Source organism: Candoia aspera, chromosome 4 (genome assembly GCF_035149785.1).
Source record: "Candoia aspera isolate rCanAsp1 chromosome 4, rCanAsp1.hap2, whole genome shotgun sequence".
NCBI classification, from domain to species: domain Eukaryota; kingdom Metazoa; phylum Chordata; class Lepidosauria; order Squamata; family Boidae; genus Candoia; species Candoia aspera.
The window spans coordinates 44,672,014-44,697,163 of NC_086156.1; the positions used below are offsets into that span (position 1 = coordinate 44,672,014).

General features: G+C 39.8%; 1 protein-coding gene across 1 annotated transcript in view; it reads left to right on the plus strand.

Annotated features, from left to right (window-relative positions):
- The window catches only part of LOC134496297 (collagen alpha-6(VI) chain-like), a 53,426-nt gene that overhangs the window by 18,828 nt on the left and 9,448 nt on the right, over window positions 1–25,150 (plus strand). The window contains exons 10-27 of the mRNA XM_063302037.1: window positions 5–150; window positions 1,652–1,744; window positions 1,875–1,928; window positions 6,061–6,132; window positions 6,242–6,268; window positions 8,549–8,593; window positions 8,725–8,778; window positions 13,988–14,050; window positions 14,786–14,851; window positions 15,758–15,811; window positions 17,099–17,134; window positions 18,629–18,691; window positions 19,994–20,056; window positions 20,861–20,923; window positions 21,964–22,026; window positions 22,836–22,886; window positions 23,942–23,977; window positions 24,812–24,874. Coding sequence (XP_063158107.1) covers window positions 5–150; window positions 1,652–1,744; window positions 1,875–1,928; window positions 6,061–6,132; window positions 6,242–6,268; window positions 8,549–8,593; window positions 8,725–8,778; window positions 13,988–14,050; window positions 14,786–14,851; window positions 15,758–15,811; window positions 17,099–17,134; window positions 18,629–18,691; window positions 19,994–20,056; window positions 20,861–20,923; window positions 21,964–22,026; window positions 22,836–22,886; window positions 23,942–23,977; window positions 24,812–24,874 — 1,112 coding nt within the window. The remainder of the gene's footprint in view (window positions 1–4; window positions 151–1,651; window positions 1,745–1,874; window positions 1,929–6,060; window positions 6,133–6,241; window positions 6,269–8,548; window positions 8,594–8,724; window positions 8,779–13,987; window positions 14,051–14,785; window positions 14,852–15,757; window positions 15,812–17,098; window positions 17,135–18,628; window positions 18,692–19,993; window positions 20,057–20,860; window positions 20,924–21,963; window positions 22,027–22,835; window positions 22,887–23,941; window positions 23,978–24,811; window positions 24,875–25,150) is intronic.

A 25,150-nucleotide genomic window follows, 5' to 3' on the forward strand; every position in this document is an offset into this window, starting at 1 on the left:
TCAGGATTGGATGCACTGATAACTGTGGTTCTGGAAGGAGCTTCAAATTTTAATGACCTGCAACACATTGAATTTGGAAAAGGCTATGGCTACAAGACCCAGCTGAATATTGGCATGAGAAACATTGCCAGTCAGTTGTTCAAATACATGGTAAGCAATTCAGGAAAAATGAAGACACTGACTGACATTTACTTTATACTCAAAATTCTATGTAAGTCAGTCCTTCCAAATCCAGTTGGCCCTACTTTGGGGGAGGGTGTTAGGACTGCAACTTTAAGGTCCAAATCTGGAATAAACTGGCACAGCTGAAATTTCATTTAAATCAATCAGACAAGGATGAACTATTGTGGCTCAAGAGCCAAAAAAGTTGGCCACCATTCTTTGAGAGGTGAAAGAAAGGTCTGCCATTAGACTAGCTGCCCAGAAAGTTCCAGTGCATGCTGGGATTGTCAAGAAAGCTATGGAGCTCTCTCATCCACCCCCCACCCCCAAAGAGAAGTCAGTTGTACAGATAGGGACAAATACAAAATTGCAAAAAGCTTTGGGTAAAGGAAAATATTTCCATCTTCCTGCCCTGCCACTACAAATCTGAAGTACTCAGAAGAATGAAGATCTCCTACCTTAATTGCTCCCTCTCCCAGAAGATTGTATTGTTAAGAAATGATAAACTGTAAAGCATTTCTGCATTGTTTTCCATCACAAGCACTTAATATTGTCTGTGTTTGCAAATAGTACTAAGCCAGTTTGTTTTAAACTTCGTTTGATAAACATGCCATAGGCTAAATTCAGGCAAAGCCATGGTTTACTTTCAGAAATTTCAGTGATCTGATTCATAGGTAATGTAAGCCATAAACCATGAATAAGGCACTTTAGTGTGGTGTAACTGCAGTGTTATATTGTTTAGCATTGCTCTTCCCCATGGCTAGTCTCTTCTTTTGATATCCATTCAGAGATAAGTTCCTCTTCCACTTAATAGAGAACCATCCGCTGGTAAGTTCAACCACAAAATTCTCCTTTTGTGTTCCATTGTAGCATTTGGTATGTAAGAAAGAAAACAAAGAAGGAATGATCCAAACCAAACCAAACCAAACCAAAAAACGTCCAAAATTAGCCCTCATTTTTCCTATGGAACAAAAATAGACAAAATAGAGGGCAACTGGGGACAAGACCCTGGGGCTGCTGAAAAGAGCAGCAGTAACTTGCTTTCAATTCAAATTATTTGCTTGTAAAACCTAAAAAATGCTTACATGTCTTCACTAGGCAGGCTGCTACAGCTGGAAAGTATTTTGTAGCTTCTGCACAAATCGCCATAAATCATGTTTGAAATTATTGGAAGACAGCATAAACATGTCGGGATACCCTTCCTTGACAAAAATCATGCAGCCATCACATTAAAACAAAACAAACAAACTACTGAGTAAATGCTTAGAAAAAGTACCTAGCTTCTTGAGTCAACTGAATGACTGTCTTTCTTAAGACTGGGAGACAAAGTGGTGAACTGAGAAAAATTGATATATTGATAGTGGTGCTTATTTGAGACTCTAAGAGAACTTGTGTTACAGTATTTTCTTGATACCATAGCTTGATAAAAGTCTACGTTTATTTTGACTAGTTTTATTCTTATTCCTGTGACCAATCTTCTTTTTGCAAGAGTAACATTGCTGAACGGACTTGTTGCTGTGTGTACTGCAAATGCATTGGTGAAGAAGGAGAGCCAGGTGACCAAGGCAGATATGGAATGGAGGTAAAGGAGACAAATACCAGTTTGTCTACATACTTTAGTTGAAGAGGCACAATTGATCTTGGCACAAGTTACAATCATCATGTATTCTTCAAACAATATTTGATTTCAATTATTCTCATTATCATTTCAGGGTCCTCAGGGTGTTGAAGGAAGCCCAGGACACTTAGGAGATGAAGGGGCACCTGTAAGCTATTAAATTACATTACATACATTTACAAATAAATAAATAAATAAATAAATAAACCTTCAAAATCATGATAAGAATCCAAGAAACATGCAGTGATTCTGTGCTGTGCAGTATTATGATGAATTCTGGTCACTTATTTCCCCAAAGTTTTCCATCTTCTGCTTTTCTGACTTTCACTCCGCACAGTTTAGACGTCCTTCTAGATATCTTCTGGCATCAGTTTTGAGTTTCCTGAAACTGTTGTAATGATTGCCTAAACCCAAATACTCAGTCTCACAAGCTCGGGCTTAAAGATAACTGATTTATTAAAGGAATAGTATGCAAATACAGAGAAAGCTGAGAATGAGCAAAAGCGCGCCAAATACAAACTAAATACCCTCGCTTCAAACCCAATCCCGCCCCTCGCCCCACCATAGCAACCACCCCCTCCCAGGTGTTGGCAACCATCACACATCGGCCTGGGAAAGTAACCTTGAAGACATGTCATAACCCAAACATACATTCCTGCAGAACAGCAAGGAGATTACAGCCTGGCACGGCTGAAATTCCCCTCCCCGCAAATGACAGACACGGAACAGGAGAGTGACATGTGAAACGTTACGATGTATTCAAACCATTGGAACGATGAACATGACATATCGCCCCCCTTAAAGAAACTAAACTAAGCAGCAAGTTCATGCGGCTAGGCAGAATAAAGACGGGCTAAGTGATTTTACAGTGTGGGACACGCATCAGCACCTATACATAGGAAGACACGCATCAAAGAATCCACATGTGAAACGTTCCCATTCATCTCTACACAAGATCTAAGCATTGGCATGAAAATTTTCACGATGCAGATATTAGCATTGAACATTGCGATCATGACAAAACGCAAGGAACAGGTTACAGTGGTTAAACAGCATATAAATGCAAAAGGCTAAACAGCATGAGAATGCTAAAGCAAACCACAGAGCCCCGCCCCTCCACTCAGTCCGGAGGGACATGCTTCCAGCAAACAAAGCCCTGAAACCCACCCCTATCTCGCCCGAAATCCAGGATTTCTCGCTGATCGCCAGCCTCACTCGGTGGGTCCACCTCCTCCGCCCTCAGTGCGATGAATGCGTCGCCTTCTTCCTCGGGCCCCAAGGCGGGCTGTCTCACCTCGGCCTCTCCGCTGCATCCCGCCCGACCGCCGCCGCTCTCCACGCAGCCCAGGCCCCTCGAGGCCGCACCCTTCTTGGCGCTGACACAGGCAGGAACGATGGCTCTCTCCTGCCGCGCTTGCATCCCGTGGAGCAGCGCCATCTCCAGCCACAGGAAGTTCCTCATCCAGTCCCGCTGCGCCTCCGAGCGCTCGCACCGCAGCTCGGCTTCGGTCAGCAGGAACACCCACCACTCCAACGAAAATGCCGATGTGCCGCCCTCCTTCGCCGGAACCATGCAGCCACGCCGCGTCCCAGCCTGGGCCATCAAGGATGCCAGCCACTCCGGGGACCACACCGGGGCGCCGCTCTCCACCTCCAAACCCATCCCCGACTCCGGAACATCGCTACCGGCCACCGCGCTGAGGTCGCTCCCCCGCGACTCTGCCCGTTGCGGCCTGACCCGCCGATCAGCGAATTCCACCTCCGGAAACGTGGGGTATTGGGGTCTCCAGGTGGCATGAGCTAGCCCCGACCGAGCTTCCGCCACGCCGTCCCCGCTGGAGCGCTGTTGCGCCCCGATTCGTCCATCCATTGTTAAAGTCATCGCTAGCTCTCCCCTTCACCAAAGGCTTGGATGGGGGCTAGCGGAAAATTTCATTATGATTCTCAGCTTTATGTAATGATTGCCTAAACCCAAATACTCAGTCTCACAAGCTCGGGCTTAAAGATAACTGATTTATTAAAGGAATAGTATGCAAATACAGAGAAAGCTGAGAATGAGCAAAAGCGCGCCAAATACAAACTAAATACCCTCGCTTCAAACCCAATCCCGCCCCTCGCCCCACCATAGCAACCACCCCCTCCCAGGTGTTGGCAACCATCACACATCGGCCTGGGAAAGTAACCTTGAAGACATGTCATAACCCAAACATACATTCCTGCAGAACAGCAAGGAGATTACAGCCTGGCACGGCTGAAATTCCCCTCCCCGCAAATGACAGACACGGAACAGGAGAGTGACATGTGAAACGTTACGATGTATTCAAACCATTGGAACGATGAACATGACATGTGTGTTATTTTCTTCCTGTTATAATTATTTATGGATACCCTGATTGCCCATGGGATATGACCTAGCAAAGCCATATTTAAAAAGTTATTTCATTGGCCTTAATTAGTTAAATTATCTGAGAACGTTGAGGTTGGCTAGGTAGCTTTCTGGAATGATGGGACAAGTAATGAAAAATGTGTAGAACTATTACGAGTTTCTATGAAAAAGATGTCAAATTTTAAGATCTATGGGAGGTGTCATGCAAGATTTCATCAGTTTTTTTTTTAAATATTCTAAGGGGGAGCAGGCTCAGCTCTTAAAGATCTGGTGGGTGTCCAGGTGCTTGTAGTTGCTATGTTACCAACCCCTACCACAGACAGAAAGTTGGCTATGCTCTAAAAGATAACACACTTGGACGTCTTCCTCAACTACCTAGGACTGAGGATCAAGAAGTATCACATACTCTATCTTTCAAGCTTGGAGTGTGGGGATGCAATTTTTTTCTATCAGATGGCCTGAAGAAAAATTCAGGAAAGAATTTGTCAAACACAATCACAGCATGACTCAAAGGGGATTTTTTTAATTGCATCATCGAAGCAGTTTGGGCCTCCAGATGCCATAAGGCAAAACTCTCATGTTTAACTATAAAGATAGTTTGCAAGGCATGTGCTATTACAAGAAATAGAGGGAAGGCAAAAAATAAAAGTTTAATTTAAAAAATCCCCTGGCTATGTAACAGAAATCATTGTGAGTGTGTATATTTGCATTTGTATGTGTTTCTGTAGTGGGGTATATCCTCCCCTCCTCCCATTTCTTTAGATCAGCTTTTTCAATCTTAGGCCCTTTAGATATGATAGAACTGCAGTTCCTCAAACCCCTAAACAGCATGTAATCCAGCACATTTCAAAGGCACGGAGTTGGGAAGAACCACTCCTGACTGCTAATGCCATGCCATCTGTCTCCTGAGTGTCCAGGAGAAATTCTAGGCTGGGCATCAGACTCTTCAATGGAAATGCAATCCCATAATAATCAATTAAAAATCTCTCCCAGATCTGAGCATTTTCCAACTACCTATATCTTATCTGTTTCAAATTACCTTGATCCATACCAGGATGGCTTCAAGACAAACATCCACATTTTTCATGGTTTCCCTGGGATCAGTACAGAGCAAAGAAACCAGGGATGTAGATCAGTGTTTCTCAAACTTGGCAACTTTAAGACGTGTGGACTTCAGCTCCCAGAATTCCCCAGCCAGCTAGAACTACTAGGAATTATAATCCAAGGACAGAAAGGTATAATGAATAGTGTAGCGGCAAATTAAAAATTTAGTTAGATTGCCTTTGCTTTTTTCTTATTTCATGCTTTTAATTTCTTCAGTTTAGTACTCCTTCCTCTTTCCTGTGCTCTGCATAATGCTGTTCATCCCCAAAGGGGATCATGCGATAGGGTTTGTGTGTGTGTGTGTGTGTGTGTGTATACATACATACATAAAGGTAAAGGTTTCCCTTGACATTAAGTCCAGTCGTGTCCAACTCTAGGGGGCAGTGCTCATCTCCATTTCAAAGCCGAAGAGCCGGTGTTTGTCCGTAGACACTTCCGTGGTCATGTGGCCAGCATGACTACACGGAACGCTGTTACCTGCCCACCGAAGTGGTATCTATTAATCTACTCACATTTGCATGTTTTCGAACTGCTAGGTTGGCAGGAGCTGGGACTAGCAATGGGAGCTCACTCCGTCACGTGGATTTGAACCACCGACCTTCCAATCGGCAAGCTCAGCAGCTCAGCGGTTTAACCCGCAGCGCCACCACGTCCCATACATACATACATACATACATATGCATAATTCAGCAACATACTGTATGGAAGTCCATACATTCTCTGCCCATGAAATGGAGATGATACAAATTCTGTACTGCAAACTTTCTTAATTTATTTTCATTATTATTAGGGTCCCAGAGGGTTGCCAGGACCAGATGGTGATAAAGGTTACAGGGGCTGCCGAGGCAATAGAGGCCCTAAGGTAGGAAATCCAGTACAAACCCATTACTTTTAAAGTTTTAACAAAAAGTTATTTATCTCACTGCCTGATGCGTTAAGATTATTTTATTGACCTCTCCATTCTTTTTCAGGGACAAAGAGGAATAATTGGCCAGAAGGTACTGAAACTTGATTTAAAAGCATGGACTGGAAAAAAAAATTATTATATGCTCATATCAGAGCCATAGCCAAATGAGCACTAGCTATTTCCTCCCTTTCTTCCCATTTCTGGAACCTGCAATCCCCCCGGGGCTTTATTAATGATATTTGGTGGAGGGGGGGGGAAGATTTTAATATTCACTCAGCTAAGGAAATCATAAATCAGATTCTTGCAGCATAAGATATCAAAAGATAAAGAGCATGTGACCTCTCATCTTCACCTTGTCATAGAAAGCCAAAATAGACAAAAAAAACTTGTGCCTGAAGAAAGGATGTCCTCTGGATGCATCAGAGAACAAATCCAAGCATTCTAAGATGACGGAGGTGGCATCCCATATCACAGGGTGGCTAGCAAGCATCCTGTTGGGCAGAGCAATGCTAAGGTATAAAGAACAGAGAATGCAAGGCCAGAAACCATTTTTTCCTATGCCCTTCTGGGTATGAACAATCAGAGACAAAAAGGGGGATTTTTTTCACCTTTTTTCCTCCTCCAATTTCTTTTTTCAACTTACTTTTTGCCCTCTCCTCGAGGTTTCACCATGAAGGTAATTAACTACTGAGCTGGTACAGTTTTATAAGCAAATTCATGGTCTATCAGGGGAATGCAAAGACTTCAGAAAAGGTTGGGATTTGCAGAAGCAGAGAGTGAAGATAAGGCCAGAATAAGATGAAAATAGAAAAAAAAATTAACAATTTGGAAGCATATATAAATACAATTAAATCTTAAGGTAAGATAACATGTAAAGTCTCTTGCGGGCAAGCTTGATTCCTAGTGGCCTCATGAAATCATCTGCATGGTTTTCTCAGCAACATTATGGATGTGGTTTGCCATTGCCTTCTTCCAGATATATTTTTTTTAATTTTCCCGATCTATCTTACAGTCCTGGGATTTCCTGGTGCTTTCCCATCCAAATATAAACAGTTTAGATCATGCTTAGTTTTCAGTCAGGATCAGACAGATATTGCCACCTAGCTTGTAAACTAGTACTGTATTTCTGCCCAGAAAGACATTTGTATGGATGAAACCAATCACTTAATGCCCATTGATACAGCTAAAAAATGGTGACCACATTCGAATGAATGCTTTTTTCAGGACTTTTTGTGGTGGTGGTCATTTTTCAGCCACAGCTATTTCCACATTTTAAAATCAATTGTTTCAAAGAATGATGTTCAGTACTTTAGTTTTCCAATGTGTCGCTGCAATAAATCTGGCAGCTAACAAACATGATTCTTTTTTGTAATGCAACTTTTTATAAAACTTGTAAAATTGGATAATAAATTCAAGAATTAATTGCCAATTATTGTTATAAGTCAACTTCCTCAAAAAAACTGGACCACAATGAATGCATAAATGACAATTGTCTCTAGAGATGGAAATATGTCATTTTTTTGTTCCATCTGAGGTCAGAACATCTCTCAGATATTTGGGTTGTAGCCTTGAAGCATGGCTTTAAAAAGCATTTTGTTATTAGGTGCCAGCATTAAGTATGAGTTGGTCTTTATAATTCATTGGAGCAATTGTGGGAACTATATAGGGAACCTAAAAACCACACTATTCAACAGCTGCAATCCTAAACACCAGCTTTCTACAACGGGTGCCCTCTGGAGGAGTTGTGATTATCACACCCAGATTCTCAGGGAGACCATGGGAACTGTAGTTCTAAATGTTCTGTATTGGGCCAGCTTACAGAAAATCCTTGATATGTAATTATAGGTATGTACCTTAGGATTGCACTGTAAATAGCATAATTTGTGTCTTCAGGCCAGTTGTGACTTCTGGCAACTACCTGGACAAGTCCCTGCAGTTTCTTGGCATCATTTTCAGAAGTGGTTTGCCACTGCCTCCTTCCCAGGGCTGAGAGAGAGTGACTGGCTCATGGTCACCCAGCTGGTTTTGTGCCTAAGGTGGGACTAGAACTCAGGGTCTCCCAGTTTCTAGCCCAGTGCCTTAACCACTACACCAAACAGGTTGTCTGTAAATAGTATAGCAATGAATAATTACCCTAATCGGAATAATAATATACTTGTAAAGTTTTCTAAAGTTTTAACATTGTTTGCATGGTATATTTGATAGTGTTGTTTCTTTTAGAAACTGAAACCTGAGAGAAACCAAAAGAAAAAGTAGTTTGGATGCTATCTATACATTTTTTGTGCTTGTTATGAAACCACAGGACAGTAACATGCGCTTGATCTTGTGATGAACTTGGACTGATAATTCCCGCTTGCATTATTTTTTGCAGGGAAGAAACGGGGAAGAAGGATTTGATGGCATTAATGGAGAGCCCGTAAGTTCAGTTTCTCTCTTTTTCTATTAGTGTTCCATCTGAGTTAATGGTACTAAGGGTTTTTTTTTTAAAAAAAGCAGAGTAAATCAATAAATATAATGACAATTTTTATGAGATGTTTTATCTCCTAGGGCTCTCCTGGACTTCCAGGATTTAAAGGAGAAAAAGGTGACCCTGGCAATCAGGTACGTTGATTTATTCCTTTTACGTATTTAGAAGTGAGACCTGCAACAACATGACACAGAGTGCTGGCATTCCAGACGCCAGACAATCCATTCTAACTCCTGTCCCAGTGAGGTCAAGATGGAAGTCACGACTGCACAATCAAGGCCCCACCTTTGTATGGGCATGTGATATCATCTTACGTGGAAAAGAGGTGGGGCTTTGGTCATGTAATTTGACAAACCCTTCCCCCCCATGCTGTAGTCCCATCTCCAGTTCTTCATCTTTTAAACAAAGTTTATCAGTCAGTATTCTGTATCCACCAGTTGGGCTCAGTCCTTGGTCAGCTATTCTGAATTTTTATTCTCACTGAGGAAACATATAACTCTCCTGACCAGGGCCTCAACTGGGGGGTGGGGGCAAGCAGGGCATGTGCCCCGGGTGCCAAAATGAGCATTGAGGGGAGTAAAAATGAGTGTGGGGGGGCGCAAAAATGGGTGCAGAATCCATGTTTGCCCTGGGTGACACAGACCCTAGTTGCAGGCCTGCTCCTGACATGCCATGGCATGTTCAGCTTCCCCTCAATTCCCTTGTTGGACTGAGTCCACTAAGAAGAATGCAACGTGCCAGCGTGCCTGGTCCTTTTTTAATAGTACAGCAGTCTGACAAAAGTAACACAATCCTAAAACTTTATGAGCCTGCATAATGGTATTTATAACTTTTCAAAAAAAAGTCTTCTTCAGGATGTTGTTTATTCGTTCAGTTGCTTCCGACTCTTCATGACTTCATGGACCAGCTCACACCAGAGCTTCCTGTCGGTCGTCAACACCCCCAGCTCCCCCAGGGACGAGTCCGTCACCTCTAGAATATCATCCATCCACCTTGCCCTTGGTCGGCCCCTCTTCCTTTTGCCCTCCACTCTCCCTAGCATCAGCATCTTCTCCAGGGTGTCCTGTCTTCTCATTATGTGGCCAAAGTATTTCAGTTTGGCCTTTAATATCATTCCCTCAAGTGAGCAGTCTGGCTTTATTTCCTGGAGGATGGACTGGTTGGATCTTCTTGCAGTCCAAGGCACTCTCAGAATTTTCCTCCAACACCACAGTTCAAAAGCATCTATCTTCCTTCTCTCAGCCTTCCTTATGGTCCAGCTCTCGCAGCCATATGTTACTATGGGGAACACCATTGCTTTAACTATGTGGACCTTTGTTGTCAGTGTGATGTCTCTGCTCTTAACTATTTTATTGAGATTTGTCATTGCTCTTCTCCCAAGGATTAAGCGTCTTCTGATTTCCTGACTGCAGTCAGCATCTGCAGTAATCTTTGCACCTAGAAATACAAAGTCTTTCACTGCTTCTACATTTTCTCCCTCTATTTGCCAGTTCTCAATCAAGCTGGTTGCCATAATCTTGGTTTTTTTCAGCTTTAGCTGCAAGCCAGCTTTTGCACTATCTTCTTTCACCTTCATCATAAGGCTCCTCAGTTCCTCTTCGTTTTCAGCCATCAAAGTGGTATCATCTGCATATCTGAGATTGTTAACGTTTCTTCCAGCGATTTTAACTCCAGCCTTGGATTCCTCAAGCCCAGCACGTCGCATGATGTGTTCTGCGTACCAGTTGAATAGGTAGGGTGAGAGTATACAGCCCTGCCGTACTCCTTTCCCAATCTTAAACCAGTCCGTTGTTCCGTGGTCTGTTCTTACTGTTGCTACTTGGTCATTATACAGATTCTTCAGGAGGCATACAAGATGACTTGGTATCCCCATACCACTAAGAACTTGCCACGATTCGTTATGGTCCACACAGTCAAAGGCTTTAGAATAGTCAATAAAAAAGAAATAGATGTTTTTCTGAAACTCCCTGGCTTTTTCCATTATCCAGCGGATATTGGCAATTTGGTCCCAAGTTCCTCTGCCTTTTCTAAACCCAGCCTGTACATCTGGCAATTCTCGCTCCATGAACTGCTGAAGTCTACCTTGCAGGATCTTGAGCATTACCTTACTGGCATGTGAAATGAGTGCCACTGTTCGATAGTTTGAACATTCTTTAGTGTTTCCCTTTTTTGGTATGGGGATATAAGTTGATTTTTTCCACTCTGATGGCCATTCTTGTGTTTTCCAAATTTGCTGGCATATAGTATGCATTACCTTGACAGCATCATCTTGCAAGATTTTGAACAGTTCAGCTGGGATGCCGTCGTCTCCTGCTGCCTTGTTATTAGCAATGCTTCTTAAGGGCCATTCAACCTCACTCTTCAGGATGTCTGGCTCTAGCTCACTGACCACACCGTCAAAGCTATCCCCGATATTGTTATCCTTCCTATACAAGTCTTCTGTATATTCTTGCCACCTTTTCTTGATCTCTTCTTCTTCTGTTAGGTCCTTGCCATCTTTGTTTTTGATCATACCCATTTTTGCCTGGAATTTACCTCCAATGTTTCTAATTTTCTGGAAGAGGTCTCTTGTCCTTCTATTCTATTGTCTTCTTCCACTTCCACGCATTGCTTGTTTAAAAATAATTCTGGCTAACCTCTGGAATTTTGCATTTAATTGGGCATATCTCCCCCTATCACTGTTGTCTTTTGCTTTCCTTCTTTCTTGGCTACTTCTAGTGTCTCAGCAGACAGCCATTTTGCCTTCTTGGTTTTCTCTTTCTTTGGGATGTATTTTGTTGCTGCCTCCTGAACAATGTTACGAACTTCTGTCCATAGTTCTTCGGGGACCCTATCTACTAAGTCCAGTCCCTTAAATCTATTCTTCACCTCCACTGCATCCTTAGGAATATTAGTGAGCTCATATCTAGCTGATCTGTGGGTCTTCCCTAATTTCTTTAGTCTGATCCTAAATTGTGCAGTAAGAAGTTTGTGATCGGAGCTACAGTCAGCTCCAGGTCTTGTTTTTACCGACTGTATAGATGTCCGCCACCTTTGGCTGCAAAGGATGTAGTCAATCTGATTTTGGTGTTGTCCATCTGGTGAAGTTCATGTGTAAAGCCATCTCTTAGGTTGTTGGAAGAGAGTGTTTGTTATGCAGAGTGAGTTGTTTTGGCAAAATTCTATCAGCCTATGTCCTGCTTCGTTTTGTTCTCCCAGGCCATGCTTACCTGTAATTCCAGGTGTCATTTGACTGCCCACCTTAGCCTTCCAGTCTCCCGTGATAAAAATAACATCTCTTTTAGGCATGTTGTCCAGTAGGTGCTGCAGCTCCTCATAGAACTGCTCTACTTCAGCTTCTTCAGCATCTGTGGTTGGGGTGTATATTTGGATCACTGTGATGTTAGATGGCTTGCCCTGAATTCGAATTGAGATCATTCTATCATGTTTTGGATTGTATCCAAGCACTGCTTTAGCCACTTGACTATTAATTATGAAGGCTACTCAATTTCTTCTGTGGTCCTCTTGTCCACAGTAGTAGATTTGGTGGTCATTTGATGTGAAGTGGCCCATTTCAGTTCATTTCAGTTCACTGATGCCCAAAATGTCTATCTTTAATCTTGACATCTCACCAATAACCACATCCAATTTGCCCTGGCTCATAGATCTTACATTCCAGGTTCCAATGGTGTGTTGATCCTTAGAACATCGGATTTGCCGTTCACCACCAGCACCGTCGGCCGCTAGCCGTCCTTTCGGCTTTGAGCTAGCTGTGTCATCACGTCTGGGGCTAGTTGAACTCATCCTCTGTTCCTCCCCAGTAGCATTTTGACCATCTTCCGACCTGGGGGTCTCATCTTCCGATGGTATACCGACATATCTCTGGTTGCACTGATCCATTGAGTTTTCATGGCAAGAATACTGGGGTGGGTTGCCATTACCTTCCCCAGGGATCGCATTTAGTCTGACCCTTCTGTGATGACCTTCCTGTCTTGGGTGGCCCTTCACGGTTTAGCTCATGGCATCATTGAGGTGCTCAAGCTCCAGCACCACAACAAGGTAACGATCCTTTGCTGAAGCTTCTTCAGGGACTGATGGTAATTTTTCTTCTGTATAGCTTTGCTTAATTGATTATAATATAAAAACATACATAATGTAACAATACATTTTACATGCCACAAGCTTTGCATAAAATAAACACATACATATACCTATGTTCACATTTTAAACTATCAGTGAATGTTTGTACTTTCACTTTAAGATATCCTTTTATCATTTTGGGCATTCTGGGCTTCTAGAATTTGGGATGCCTTAATTTAACATACTGTAATTTCTACTTTCAGTTTAACATTGAGAACTTTCCTGTATCACTATTGACACAGTTTTCTTACGACTTCTCATGTCGTGAAATAAACAGAACTCCATCAATAAGAATTATACCTACAAAAAAAATACACACTCTTCTAGCTTTATTTTTATGTATATTTTTTCTGGAAAAGTACTTCATCTGGTAAGTAATGTGCACAGCAGTCAGAGCACTTTATTTCCAATGATATTGCTTGAAATATAGTTTATTACCAGTTCCACCAAACATTTATCTACTGAATTTCAAATGACACAGAATGTCTATCAAATTTATATTCCTCTAATGTAGTTAACTGTTTTACTTGTATTTAACAATCTCGCTATTTTGGTCCCTTTACACAGTTTCAATAACTATTGCCAAATGAGACATATTTCTGAATTATAATCCATCATGATAATATAAAGTTATGCATTATGGTCAATTTTGTTTTAATTAAGAAATGATTAAGCAAAGCAACACCACAAAGAAAAATTATCATAACTGGATAAGATCTCTGGTTGAAACACTGGTTGAAAAGAGCTGTACTGACCCAGTTTTACTGATCCTAAAGTTTTAGGATTTAAGTCAAGATGGTGATGGTGGCCTTTTGCTCAAAGCTCCTCCCCTTAATTATGTTACTTTTATTAGATTACTATACAATGGCACTCAGCATGAATACTGGACATAGAAAGAATGAGACCACACTCCTCAAATAAACTTTTTCCAGGTCTTACAGTAAGAGTAAAAATTCAATGAAGTAACACAATTAATATGATAAATAGCCTCTGTGATAAACTGACCAAGAGGCAGAAAATCCATTATTGGTGCTTATAAACTGGGATGATATTGTTGAAGATATCCTGGGACCAACTTCATAATGCCAAACTTGAGTCTGCATACGGTTGAAATCAGTAGAAATAGAGAAACTGCAATCATTGAAAAAGCATCTATCATACAAAATTAAGACTCAGTTACATCTTCTTGCTTGAAACTTCTCTCATAAGTTTTATTTTTTAAAGGGCAGCCCAGGAGTCAAGGGAATGCCTGGTGAATGTGGTGAAAAGGGTTTTCCAGGAGATCTGGTAAAGTTTTTTTTCCTGCAAAGAAAACAAATGTCTTTGTATGTTTTTCTCTGCACACAAGGGTTAAAGTTATTGGGGAGGGATAAGTCCTTTCGCCTATTATGATGATTCTTTTTAAGTGCTATTGATAGGAGACAATTGAGGGCATTCCCTAAATTTTGGGACTTACAGATTGGTCAAATTGCTTCTATTATATTAGCCTGAGAAATATTCCAAATGTGCAGTAACATTTTTATTTTTACATTTACTTTATCTGTATGGTTGTGCGTGTACATATATTATAGATATACTTAGAGAATTACGGTTAATATAAGTCCATAATGTTAATGTGTATGTATTTCTCTCTATAAAAGAGAATATGTGCCATAATATTACATTTTTATACTGCAATTTTAACATGTTGCATATTTATATCTCGAGAGAGAGCTACTGTGAATATTCATCCCAAATGTTTATTACATCCCTCCCTCCTCTATCTCAAACATACAGTATAAGAGATTCCAGTATTATTCCTATACATGATGATGGATTTATTTGGTTTATATAATCAGTTTGGTTTATACAAATGTTTCATGATGCTGATTCAGTTGTGCTGGTACAGCCCTTCAAACGGGCTGACAAAAATATATCAATCTGTAATCACTTCTACTAATGATATTTATGGATGCACTTTCACTGCTGAAACATACCTAATGACAATATAACTTTAACATGTTTTCCTCACAACGTATCTAGGGTGTCCCTGGCATAAATAATAACAGAGCAGGACCAAAAGGTTTTGAAGGGGAAAATGGAAGACAGGTAATCGATTCTTTTTATAACATGTATCTTGATCATTGGAAAGTTAGTTGAAAATTGCTTCCATAAAAATGTAGCATAATGTTGTGACATTAGGGAAGACTAGTATAGATTTGGTAACTACTCGCCCTGTTCAAGGCGAACAGATTTTCCAAGTGGGAACCACATTTTCTGAGTGGGTCAGTCTCTCTTTTGTAGAACTTTTCCAGTGATGTGTATCACAGCAGCTTCTGCTAATGCTGAATTATTCAAACAGCATGTTTTCCACAAGAAGCAATGTAGCATAAGGAGGGGAAATAAATGTCCTTATGCTTTTTATCTCTGTGCTCCAACCTTCATAATGTATTCCTGGTTATAAATTGTTTAAGTAGAGAAGTGTTTTGCATGCATTACATCAAATAATACAACTATCTGCCCATCCGGGGGCATCTGTGCGGAGGGACAAAAAGTGACAATGATGGGCATGACTGGGCAATTGAAGCTCCACCCCTTTTTTACATACATTGTACATGTGTGACACACACAAACTTGGCACCAGGCTTTGAATGTGCAGCTGTAGTCATTATCTTCACTCTCTACCAGACAACCCTCTATCTATCTATCTATCTATCTATCTATCTATCTATCTATCTATCTATCTATCTATCTATCTATCATCTCTCTCTCTCTCTCTCTCATCTACATATCTATCTGTCTATCCATCTATCCCTCTATCTATCACATTTCTCAAGGCATTTTTGTACTGCAGACTATGTATAAAGCTCCCATCATGCTGAAAATGGGATATGTAGTCCTCAAATGGAGGCTGTGGGGTTGCAGAAGCTTAATCTGTTATTTATAAGATTAATGGTATGAATTTAGGAAAACCACTTCATTAATTCAAAATCAAATACTATGTGTTGTTTATAGGGTGAAAGGGGACACCTAGGCCCCCCTGGATTTCCAGGATCTAAAGGAACCCAAGTAAGAACCAAAGAAAGAAGATTCTGTACTGATTTCCCTTGTGCATGGTCCTCATGATGGCATCTCCAAGGCCATTTCCAAATTTGTTCATAGTGCTAGACAGAAAGAAGCTGCCAGCTCAAGCCTTTGTCTTCCCTAAATATAACTCAGTTGGAAAATATTCACACTTTAATTGCATGAAAGGTGTACCCATATGAAATAGCAACCACCTGCCTTTTAATCTTCTGGAAATGGGCAGGTATGATTACTGTGCTGTTTGCTGTACTTAGGGCTCTTTCCCACACTCCCAGCAATGAAAGTGACAAACTGATGCCCTCAGAGCGATCCTGTTGTTGTGCCTCAAAAATGAGGCTAGGAAAATTGCTGCTTTCACATGAGACTGGGGGCAATGGTTTCTGCTTTTACCATCTGGAGACAGAGGAGCAAGGGAGGGGATTCCACCCCCTATTACTGTCCCCCCTCCTTCCCCGACAAATCCCTTACAGCTTCCCACCATAGCTATCCCTGCCTTTACCTCTGTATTTGCTGGAGATGGTCCTCGTTGACAGCAGCAGTGCTGTGGCTGTTGAGGCTGGCAGTGATGCTGCCAGCAAACATGAAAGTAAGGTCAGAGAGCACCATGGGGGGAGCCAGCGAAGGTTAACAGTAGGAATATTGATCCTCTGGGGCAAAGCCTGCCAAGGCTTTCAGATAAATATATTTGTATGAGAGGGGTACAATCCCAAGGATCACATGTGGTGCTAAACCATGACGTGACTAGTTTGGGTTTGTTTAGTTTTATGTGGTTGTGGATTCAATAAATATAGTTAAACAAATCATAGCTAAATATGATGCATGACCCCAGAGAAACTCACTGACTGCAGATTGTTCCTGAGCTTGGTTCATACTTCTGGTACCATAATTAAGTTTTTAAATCAGTACTGAGGAATCTGAAACTCTTCAGATGTAGCCATAGTGTCAGTAACTCTGCAATATGGCCAATGATGAATAATGATGTCAGCTGTAGTTAAACAGCATATGGAGTGCCTCATCCCTGTCTTAAATCATCTGAATCCTTATGGGATATTTAAAAAAACATTATGGCATATGGCCATCTTCATAATTTGAACCAGCTTTCCTCTACCTCATATGGTTGGACTGACCATGTAGTGTAGTCCCGTGAAACATATTGAGAGGGAAGTCTCATGAATGCCATCCTATGCATGCTTATTTGGAAGTAAGCCTTACTAAAGTGAAGTTGTATAAGCATTGACCAGTTTCTAGCTTCCTTTAATTTTCTTATCTCAGGGATACCAAGGTAGAAGAGGTCATCACGGCCCCCAGGTATGCATACATTTTTAACTGTATAGTTACTGAATGATGCTCTATTTTTTCTTTCATGACAATATGCTAGCCTCTCTTATAAAATAATGATACTGATATTGATATTGATACTGACACTGATACTGGTAATAAGGCAAATATTAATAGTCATGAGTCAGCAGGGTTAACATAATTCAGAGAAAATGAGCAAAAGCTATATATACTTTCTTAAATCTCTTTTAATATAAGTATAAAACTATGGTGACTTCACGGACACATTGTTCATCTTGACTATGTCTATGTAGTTTTCCTGGCAAGAGAAGTGGCCCTTTTCTCAGTCTAGCTAACCTTGGTGGCCTCTCATTCAACTACTAACCAGGCCAGACACTCTACTTAGTTTTAGCTTTTAAAGATCAGTCAATATAAAAAAGTCAATATATAATCAGTCAATATATAAAATCATGTGCATTGGAGATTTCTGTTCAGGTTTAAATTCAAATCAGTATTTTAATTATATTGATTTGAACTGTATTGATTTTACTGTCATGTTTTCTATTTTGCATTTTTAAATGATTGTAAACTTCTTTAAGTGTTTATATAAACAGAGAAGTTGGGTATAAATTTAACAAAAAATAATAAAATAAAATAGTAAAATTGCATTTTTCACTAAAGAATGAAATTATTGAAATCCTGTGGGAAAAAGACACGCAGCCAATATCATTACATCATTATGTAAATCTATTATGAAGCCATGCTTAAGTTACTTTATCATCCCATGTCTGAGATAATGTTTTGCAGCTGGAGAACATGCAGAAAAGGGTGACTAAAATTATGGTCTGGCTGGAGGACTTTCTGTATAAAGAAATATATAATGACAGCTTATTTTAAAAATTTTAATTAAAAAAAACGTCTTGAGTTTATTGAATTATGCCTGGTGGAGAGAAACTGGACAGAGTAACATAACAGTAGATGTAAAGAATTAAAACATATATCTATATGCCAGTAGATTTGGGACAAGCAAAAATATGTCTTTCTTTGCATATCATGTAGCTATTTTTCTGGACTTGATGGTACAGTAAGGAGAGAAGAGGAGGGTTCCAGGATTACACGGCTTTAAACTCTATCTACTTACCTACTTATCTACCTACTTATCTACACATCTATCTATCAGTCTACCTACTCTTCAAATACAGAAGATATCCCTTTGTGCAATGCCACATGCCAGAACGTGGAACGCTCCTAAAGCTAATGCACTAAATGACAGTCATTTAAAGTGCAAAGCTTTGTGAGCTTGATTCCCAGTAGAGGTTCTGAACCCCATAGAATATCATCTGGCAACCTGTCTTTGAGGAGTCCCAATGAGGAAAAGCTGGCAATGTGGTGCCTCCTGGTGGTCAATGTAGCAAAAGAATTGAACATAACAGTTCTGCATTATTTTGTTTAGCTTGACTGCTGGATAGGTTTTATTTTAATACAGTAGATCTAATACTTAAGCACTCATTCCTGTTGTTACAGGGGAGTAAAGGAACCCATGGCCCAAGAGGTTTTCCTGGACATCAAGGATTTAAGGGCCCACAGGTGAGCTTTTAAATTGCTTACTTTTTTCTTTGTAAACAAGAATTCAAAAGATATCAAAATTACTTTGTGTATATCTCTGCTAGTTCCATCATCTTGACCAACCATTCCTCCATTTTGGGTATATCAGAGTCTTTCCATTTTTGTGGATATAATAGTCTCACAGCAGTGATCAACTCTTTTTTAGTTGTCTGTCCATTAATCCCAACCTGGTTATTTTCATGTATTTGTGGCCTGATTTTTCTCTTAGAGATCAAAGCATTTTAACCCCAACAACTCAGTGAGGTGAGTTTGCTGTGAGAGAGACTGAGCCAAATCACTCAATAGGTTTTCTACAGCCAATAGCAGATTTGAAGCTTCACAGTCCTAATCCAACACTTTAACCATTGTACTACCTTGGTAGCCCATATTTGTTGAACATTAGTTCCCTCTTGACCTGGATGTTGATCAAGGCATTATCTTCATTTGCTGAACAACTGTAGTTTGTGCAGATAGTCTGGACAATGTGTAGTATGGATAGTAAAAGTGGGGGAAACAGGCTGCCCATGCTATGGAATCCTGATTTAGAGGTAAGTCTTTGCCATCTACCTTCATGGATTGTTTATTTTTCCAAAGTAAAGAATGCTTTGGAGAGATGCTGGATTTCTTCAAGCTCCCTGAAATCCACTCCCCTTCAAAGCAACAGAACATGTGTCCTAGGGAAAACTACAACTTCTTGACCGAATATTTCACCATTGCAGCACTCAGTGAGTGGTGCTTGATGTAGCTGAGCTCAAGTTGAGGTTAAATCATCTTGATTATGTCTGAGTAGTTTTCTTATCGACAGGATGGCAATAGTTTGTCATTAGATTCTTCTGTGATGTTTCGTTTTTATTTTCATCTTCCCAGTCCAGCCTATAGCCCTGGGATTTTCTGGTGGTCTTGCATCCAAGTGCTTATCAGATCTCACCCTGCTTACCTTTTTTGAGATACGCCAGGGTCTAATATGAACTTTTAGAGATACTGTTTGGAAAGAGCAATTGACTAACACTGTCATAAAATCTATTTGGATGGGGTATGTTTCAGATAAACAAATGAAAGATAATAGAATATCCACCAACTGAGTCAACATTTCTTTATAATGATCCCAGTGACTTATTTTCAGTCATTGTTTTTATCAGTAATGATCAAAATGATAACAGATTTCCAAGAAACCCACATTTAGTAACCACATTGTTTTAGTCAGTAAGTAGAAATAAGAAGTAAGCCTGTATCCTTTGTGTGTACTGTTTGAACTCAATACTGTTTTTTTTAATATGTTTCTAGGGTGAAAAAGGAATTCGGGGAGTGAAAGGAATGAAAGGAAATCAAGGAAGGGAAGGTTTTCCAGTATGTCCCAGTACAATAGAATTTTTTTAGATTGTTTCTCAGTGGAGTGGGTTGCCCTCTCGCATGCCTTTTTGTTTTTATTAGCTTCAGGTAATGCTGTGTCAAAATCCACTGTATAATTTCTCAGAATTTCTACCTCTGCAGAAGTTTTTGGTTTTTTACCCTATTTTTGAGGAGCTTGTGAAACTCATTTGAATTTCACTTAGTGGTGTTTTTATGCTTATTCATTTATTGGAAATGGCAGAGGGTGCTAGTGATGGTATTATGGTTTTCTATTATTCATTCTTCCATCACTTTGAAGACTTGCTACCTGTCCACCCTTCCCAATCTGAAAAAGGCTTCTGAAAGGCGTTTCCTGATGAGCTCTTCCCTTAGGACTGACATGAAGCCAGGAGGGCTGCAGGTCTCTGGAGAGGTGCTTGCACCATACATTCCCCTCTCCTCATTCCCAGCTCTTGGCCACTCAGAGACCAGAGAACCACAAGAGCACTTCTCTCCATCCAGGATAATTTCATTGAAATTATCATCCCCTTGGAAAGAACTTTTCAAAGCAAAGCCTCTTTCTTCAAGTGGAATGGGAACTGGGAGGAAAAAAATGAAGGAGACTTTTTCTGCAGAGCAGAACAGCCCCACTTTGACAACTGGACCTTGCCCCAGCATGGAGGAACAATTTCATTAAAGACTCCATTGAATGGTTTTAAGCTTATAATACATATAATGACAGCACATTTTAGAAGAATTTTATGTAAAACACTGTCTTACCTAATCAACTCCAGATGGGTTTATCTCCTTGTTTCATTTTAGGGTATTCCAGGAAGAACAGGTCCAGTCGGCATTCCTGGGAAATTGGGACTCAGAGGGAATAAGGTATCTCATCTTACTTGTCCTTAGGAACAACATATATTCCTTCTCATATACTTTTTGGCACATGTTCTTACTTACTTTGAAATGGTCTTCCATCTAAAAAGTAGACTGCCAACAGAAGGATGTTGCAGAATATGACATCATTGCCTTCCAACAGCATGGAAACAATGCACAGAGTCCCTGTAGAAATTATTCCCAAACTTTACAGTTTAATGTGACAGAAGGAAAATATTATAGTATACAGTATATGGAAAAATAATAATATTAAATGTAGTTTCCTTGGCCAACAGTATGGAATTTGGTTGCTATTGCCTTCTGCCAAGAATAATGTTTTAACTTTCCAGCTCTGGAATTCCTAAGTGGTCCCCCATCCAAGTACTACTCTTGGCTGACCCTGCTTAGCATCTAAGATCTGCTAAGGTTGGTTAGGTACTGAGACGATTAAATTTAAGTTAGATTTAGCTTTGGCTTTAACTTCATCCATTTCTTTGTCCTAGCTTCACCTATTACTTAAGTCTGCTTCACTGAATGCCACCCAAGAGCAAAAATGCTTCACCCAAAAAGTGTGGATGATAGAAACCAGTGGAATACAAAAAAACATGTATATTTATTCTCTCCATACTTCATCCTCATTCATGCAATCTTAAAACAATTCATTCAAAATAATTGGTGATGTAATCTTTATCTAATATCCAATATACTCCTAAGAAATCTGGATCCACAAAATAGAAAATTAAATTGTTAAAAAGTTTTTTTTTTTTTGCCATTCTTGCATGGCATAGGTAACTAAATGTTTTCCCACATATGAGTAAGTAGTGTCTTGCTTGACCAGTTGTGGGGAAAAAAAAACCCTCCTTCTTTTTACAAGCAGGAAGGGGGTTGCTCTATAGATCTTATTTCTTATGTTACTCATGTGGCAAAGCTTCTGGGAAGTTTTGGATTTTATTGTATAGCTACAACTGAATGTGCTGATACTTTCACAGCATAACATGACACTGAAGTTAGATTCAACTTAAGTACAGCAGCTTTATTTCCTTTAATAGGGAGAGTTTGGTGATCCTGGAATGAAGGGGAAGAGAGGCTTACCTGGAATACGGGGGCTAAGGGTTTGTATTAATCTGTTTACATCCAAGCTTCATCCTGTTAATATTTTTATACTCTTGCTGATCTGCTGTTTTCATAATTCTCAGTAAAAAGCTAGATTGGCTTAAGCTAAGATTGGATCTGGGCACAAATGATCTTTTGAAAATTTCCACCAAATTTATGGACAGAGAAATTAAGTGGCTTCTCCAAATTTCTCTGGGGGAAATTCTTCAACAATTTCTCAGGGGTAGAATCCCCCCCATGGTGACAGAAGCAACACTACTAAAAATGTCCTGTGCAATACCATTGGTTTGTGTGTGTGAAAAGTCAAGATGGCATATATGAATAGATTTATCTGTTGCACATGCAGTTGTGGCCACCTTCTTGAATTTTTTGACTATCCCCCTCCCAGGGATTATCCTGGTTTCATGGGAGGAAATTCCCTCATATTAGCTTTACTTGCAATGTAATTGAGTGGGAAGCCCAAGAGTCTGCAGGTTGCTGTAGGGTGAGTATACAATGAAAGCCAGGATATTCACACAGATCAATTGCCTTTTGACAACAAAATAAGTGCAATAATACCACTCATCATCCATCAGAATTTCAATACTTTTCTCTTCTTTAAAACAATCTGCAAAGAATGAGAGTTGGTAGGAAAAACACGTGGGAGAATTTCTCTTCCCATTCATATTGGGGAACCATCTCTAATCTTGTGATGTCCAAACACAATGGGAATGATGTGATTAAGTTAGTCAAGCCCACCTTTTATTAATGTGCAGTTGTTGTGAGTACAAAAGCTGTCTAAATAATACAAGCTACAATTTTATTTTAGGGGGATAGTGGTGCAACTGGGTATGGTAAGCCAGGAAACAAAGGAATAAAGGTAAGTTCAGGAAAGGCTCTTAAATGAAAACCAGTGTTCCAATTATCATTGGACTGAATACAAATAAAACATGCCTTATTTTAGAGATAAAATATGATCTATTTTATGGACCAGTTGTGATAGTTTATTGCCTATTCACTTTGGCACACTGGGCAAGAAATTGTATAGTCGTTTCTGTAGGTTTGCATGCTTAATTGTCAAGCGTTCCAGCGAAGTAAAAAATGTTTGGATGTCTAGAAACCAAATTTAGGTTTTGGGGAAGTGTTGAGGGCCAAAGCAAATAATGCAATCTGGGCAGAACTGGGTTCATATGCACAGATGTGATGAGATTTTTAGGGTTCTTCTTGGTTTGGGGAGGGAAAATGTTGTAGTTTTCAAGCAATGTTCTGCTTATTTTAGGACCCAAAATCAATTTTAGGACATTTTTTGTCTCAGAATACTGGGAAACTATCTCAGGATTTTTGGCAATTTTTCAAAGCAATAAATGATGGAACTAGAGTTTCAATTGTTAAAAGTTAAAGAACAATGTAACATTAAAATTAATTGAAACATAAATTTTAAAACTAGATAAGGATCAATGGGCTTTCAAAATTAGATCCTACAAAACATTCAGAGCAGGAGAGAGATAAGAGTGAGGGAGAAAGAAAGAGAGAGAGAGAATGTTTGTTTGTTTATTTATTTGTTTGTTTGTTTGTTTTAAGGAAAAAAGCCATAACCAGTTCCATAACATATTCCTCAGATCCATCTCAGAATTAGCAGGAGTGTGTGAAAGAAAGTTGGCCCTTTTTCTGCCTCCTTTTTTCTTTCTTCCCTCTTACAATGCTACAAAACTCATGTTTCATGTTGAATGAAACCTTGAACAGAAGACAGACAAGAGGCTTGTCTGGCAGAGTAGAGAAAAAGTATATACATTCAAGTGAAGGGACCTTTGGATGAACTGAGCTTGAAGAAGAGAAAGATCCAATAAGCATTTTTCCCTTGAGATGCTTGCTTTTTTATCTTTGTTGCATCCCTTATTCAAGGATAAATTTTGTTTTTCCATTTGTGTATTACAGGGGCAAAAAGGATTTCCTGGAGATGTAGGGCAGGAGGTAATGGACATTTCAAAAATGAAACTAAAAGGGACTGTTCTGATTATATTGTTTAGCTGCACAGTGCAAGAGTTCAAATAAAATTGGACAGCAATGAACTGTCTCTTTGTGGTGAAAGAGAAGTTGTTTAGCCAACAGCTTGTTCGGAAGTACAGTCAGACCTTAACAAAGTAATTCAGTGATTCAGCCTAGCTGTGGCCATGCGGTAGAGTCATCTTATTCAAGTCTGTGGTCACTACTATCAGCTCATCAATCACTGGATGTAGCTTCTCTTCCTTGTCCCACCTAGTCCTGATCTGCATTTTTTAAAGTACATGTTTATTTATTTATAGAACTTATATGGCCACCTATATATAATGATTCTAGGCAGCTCACAACAATCCATAAAAACAACAGCTAAAAACAAAAGTGCACTTCCCATCAGGTGCACCAGACCAAGCAGCCTCCAGCACAACTGGTTGCTGAATCTTCATGTTAGAGAGGACATTTTTCACCATACCTGAGCAAAGCAGCAGTGGGGTTTTTGGAGGGTGCTGGTAGTACAGTTATACTAGGACAGCAATTTGATTCTGGTAGTTGCATGAGTTTTGAGCTAGTTTTGGATTTAATATTTTAAATTGGCATTTTTAGAAATCGACATTTTTAAAAACTGTAGTCCATATCTACTTAGAAATATGTTTCACTGAGTTTAACCAGGCTTGTTTCCAGATAAATAAAAATGGGATTGCTCCATTAAGCTACTTTTTACAAATCTTGTAACAATCAGAAGCTTCTAACAATAATTTCATTCTCAAATTCATGTTGTTGTTTTTTAACAAAACTTACTTAATTTAGGGTGATGTTGGCAACACTGGAATTCCAGGAGAAATTGGGCCAAAGGGGATCCATGGGCAAAGGGCAAGTGATTAATATTGTTAATAACATTTTTCATTGTCTAAATTCTACAAGAGTAATTTGTAGTCAGGAAGATACTGTGTCTAATAATTAATTCCAACTGTAACTATATAAAATACTTTTAAAGGAAGGTCTGTTGCAGCATGACATTAGCAAGCCTAGGCCAAACAAGCAAGCCTAGGCAAAAAAAATCAAAGGTTTGTTTTAGACCCAACCAAGGGCTTCCATGTGCTTCATGAAACTTTTATTTGAATAATTGACCCTCCTCTCATTTTGAAA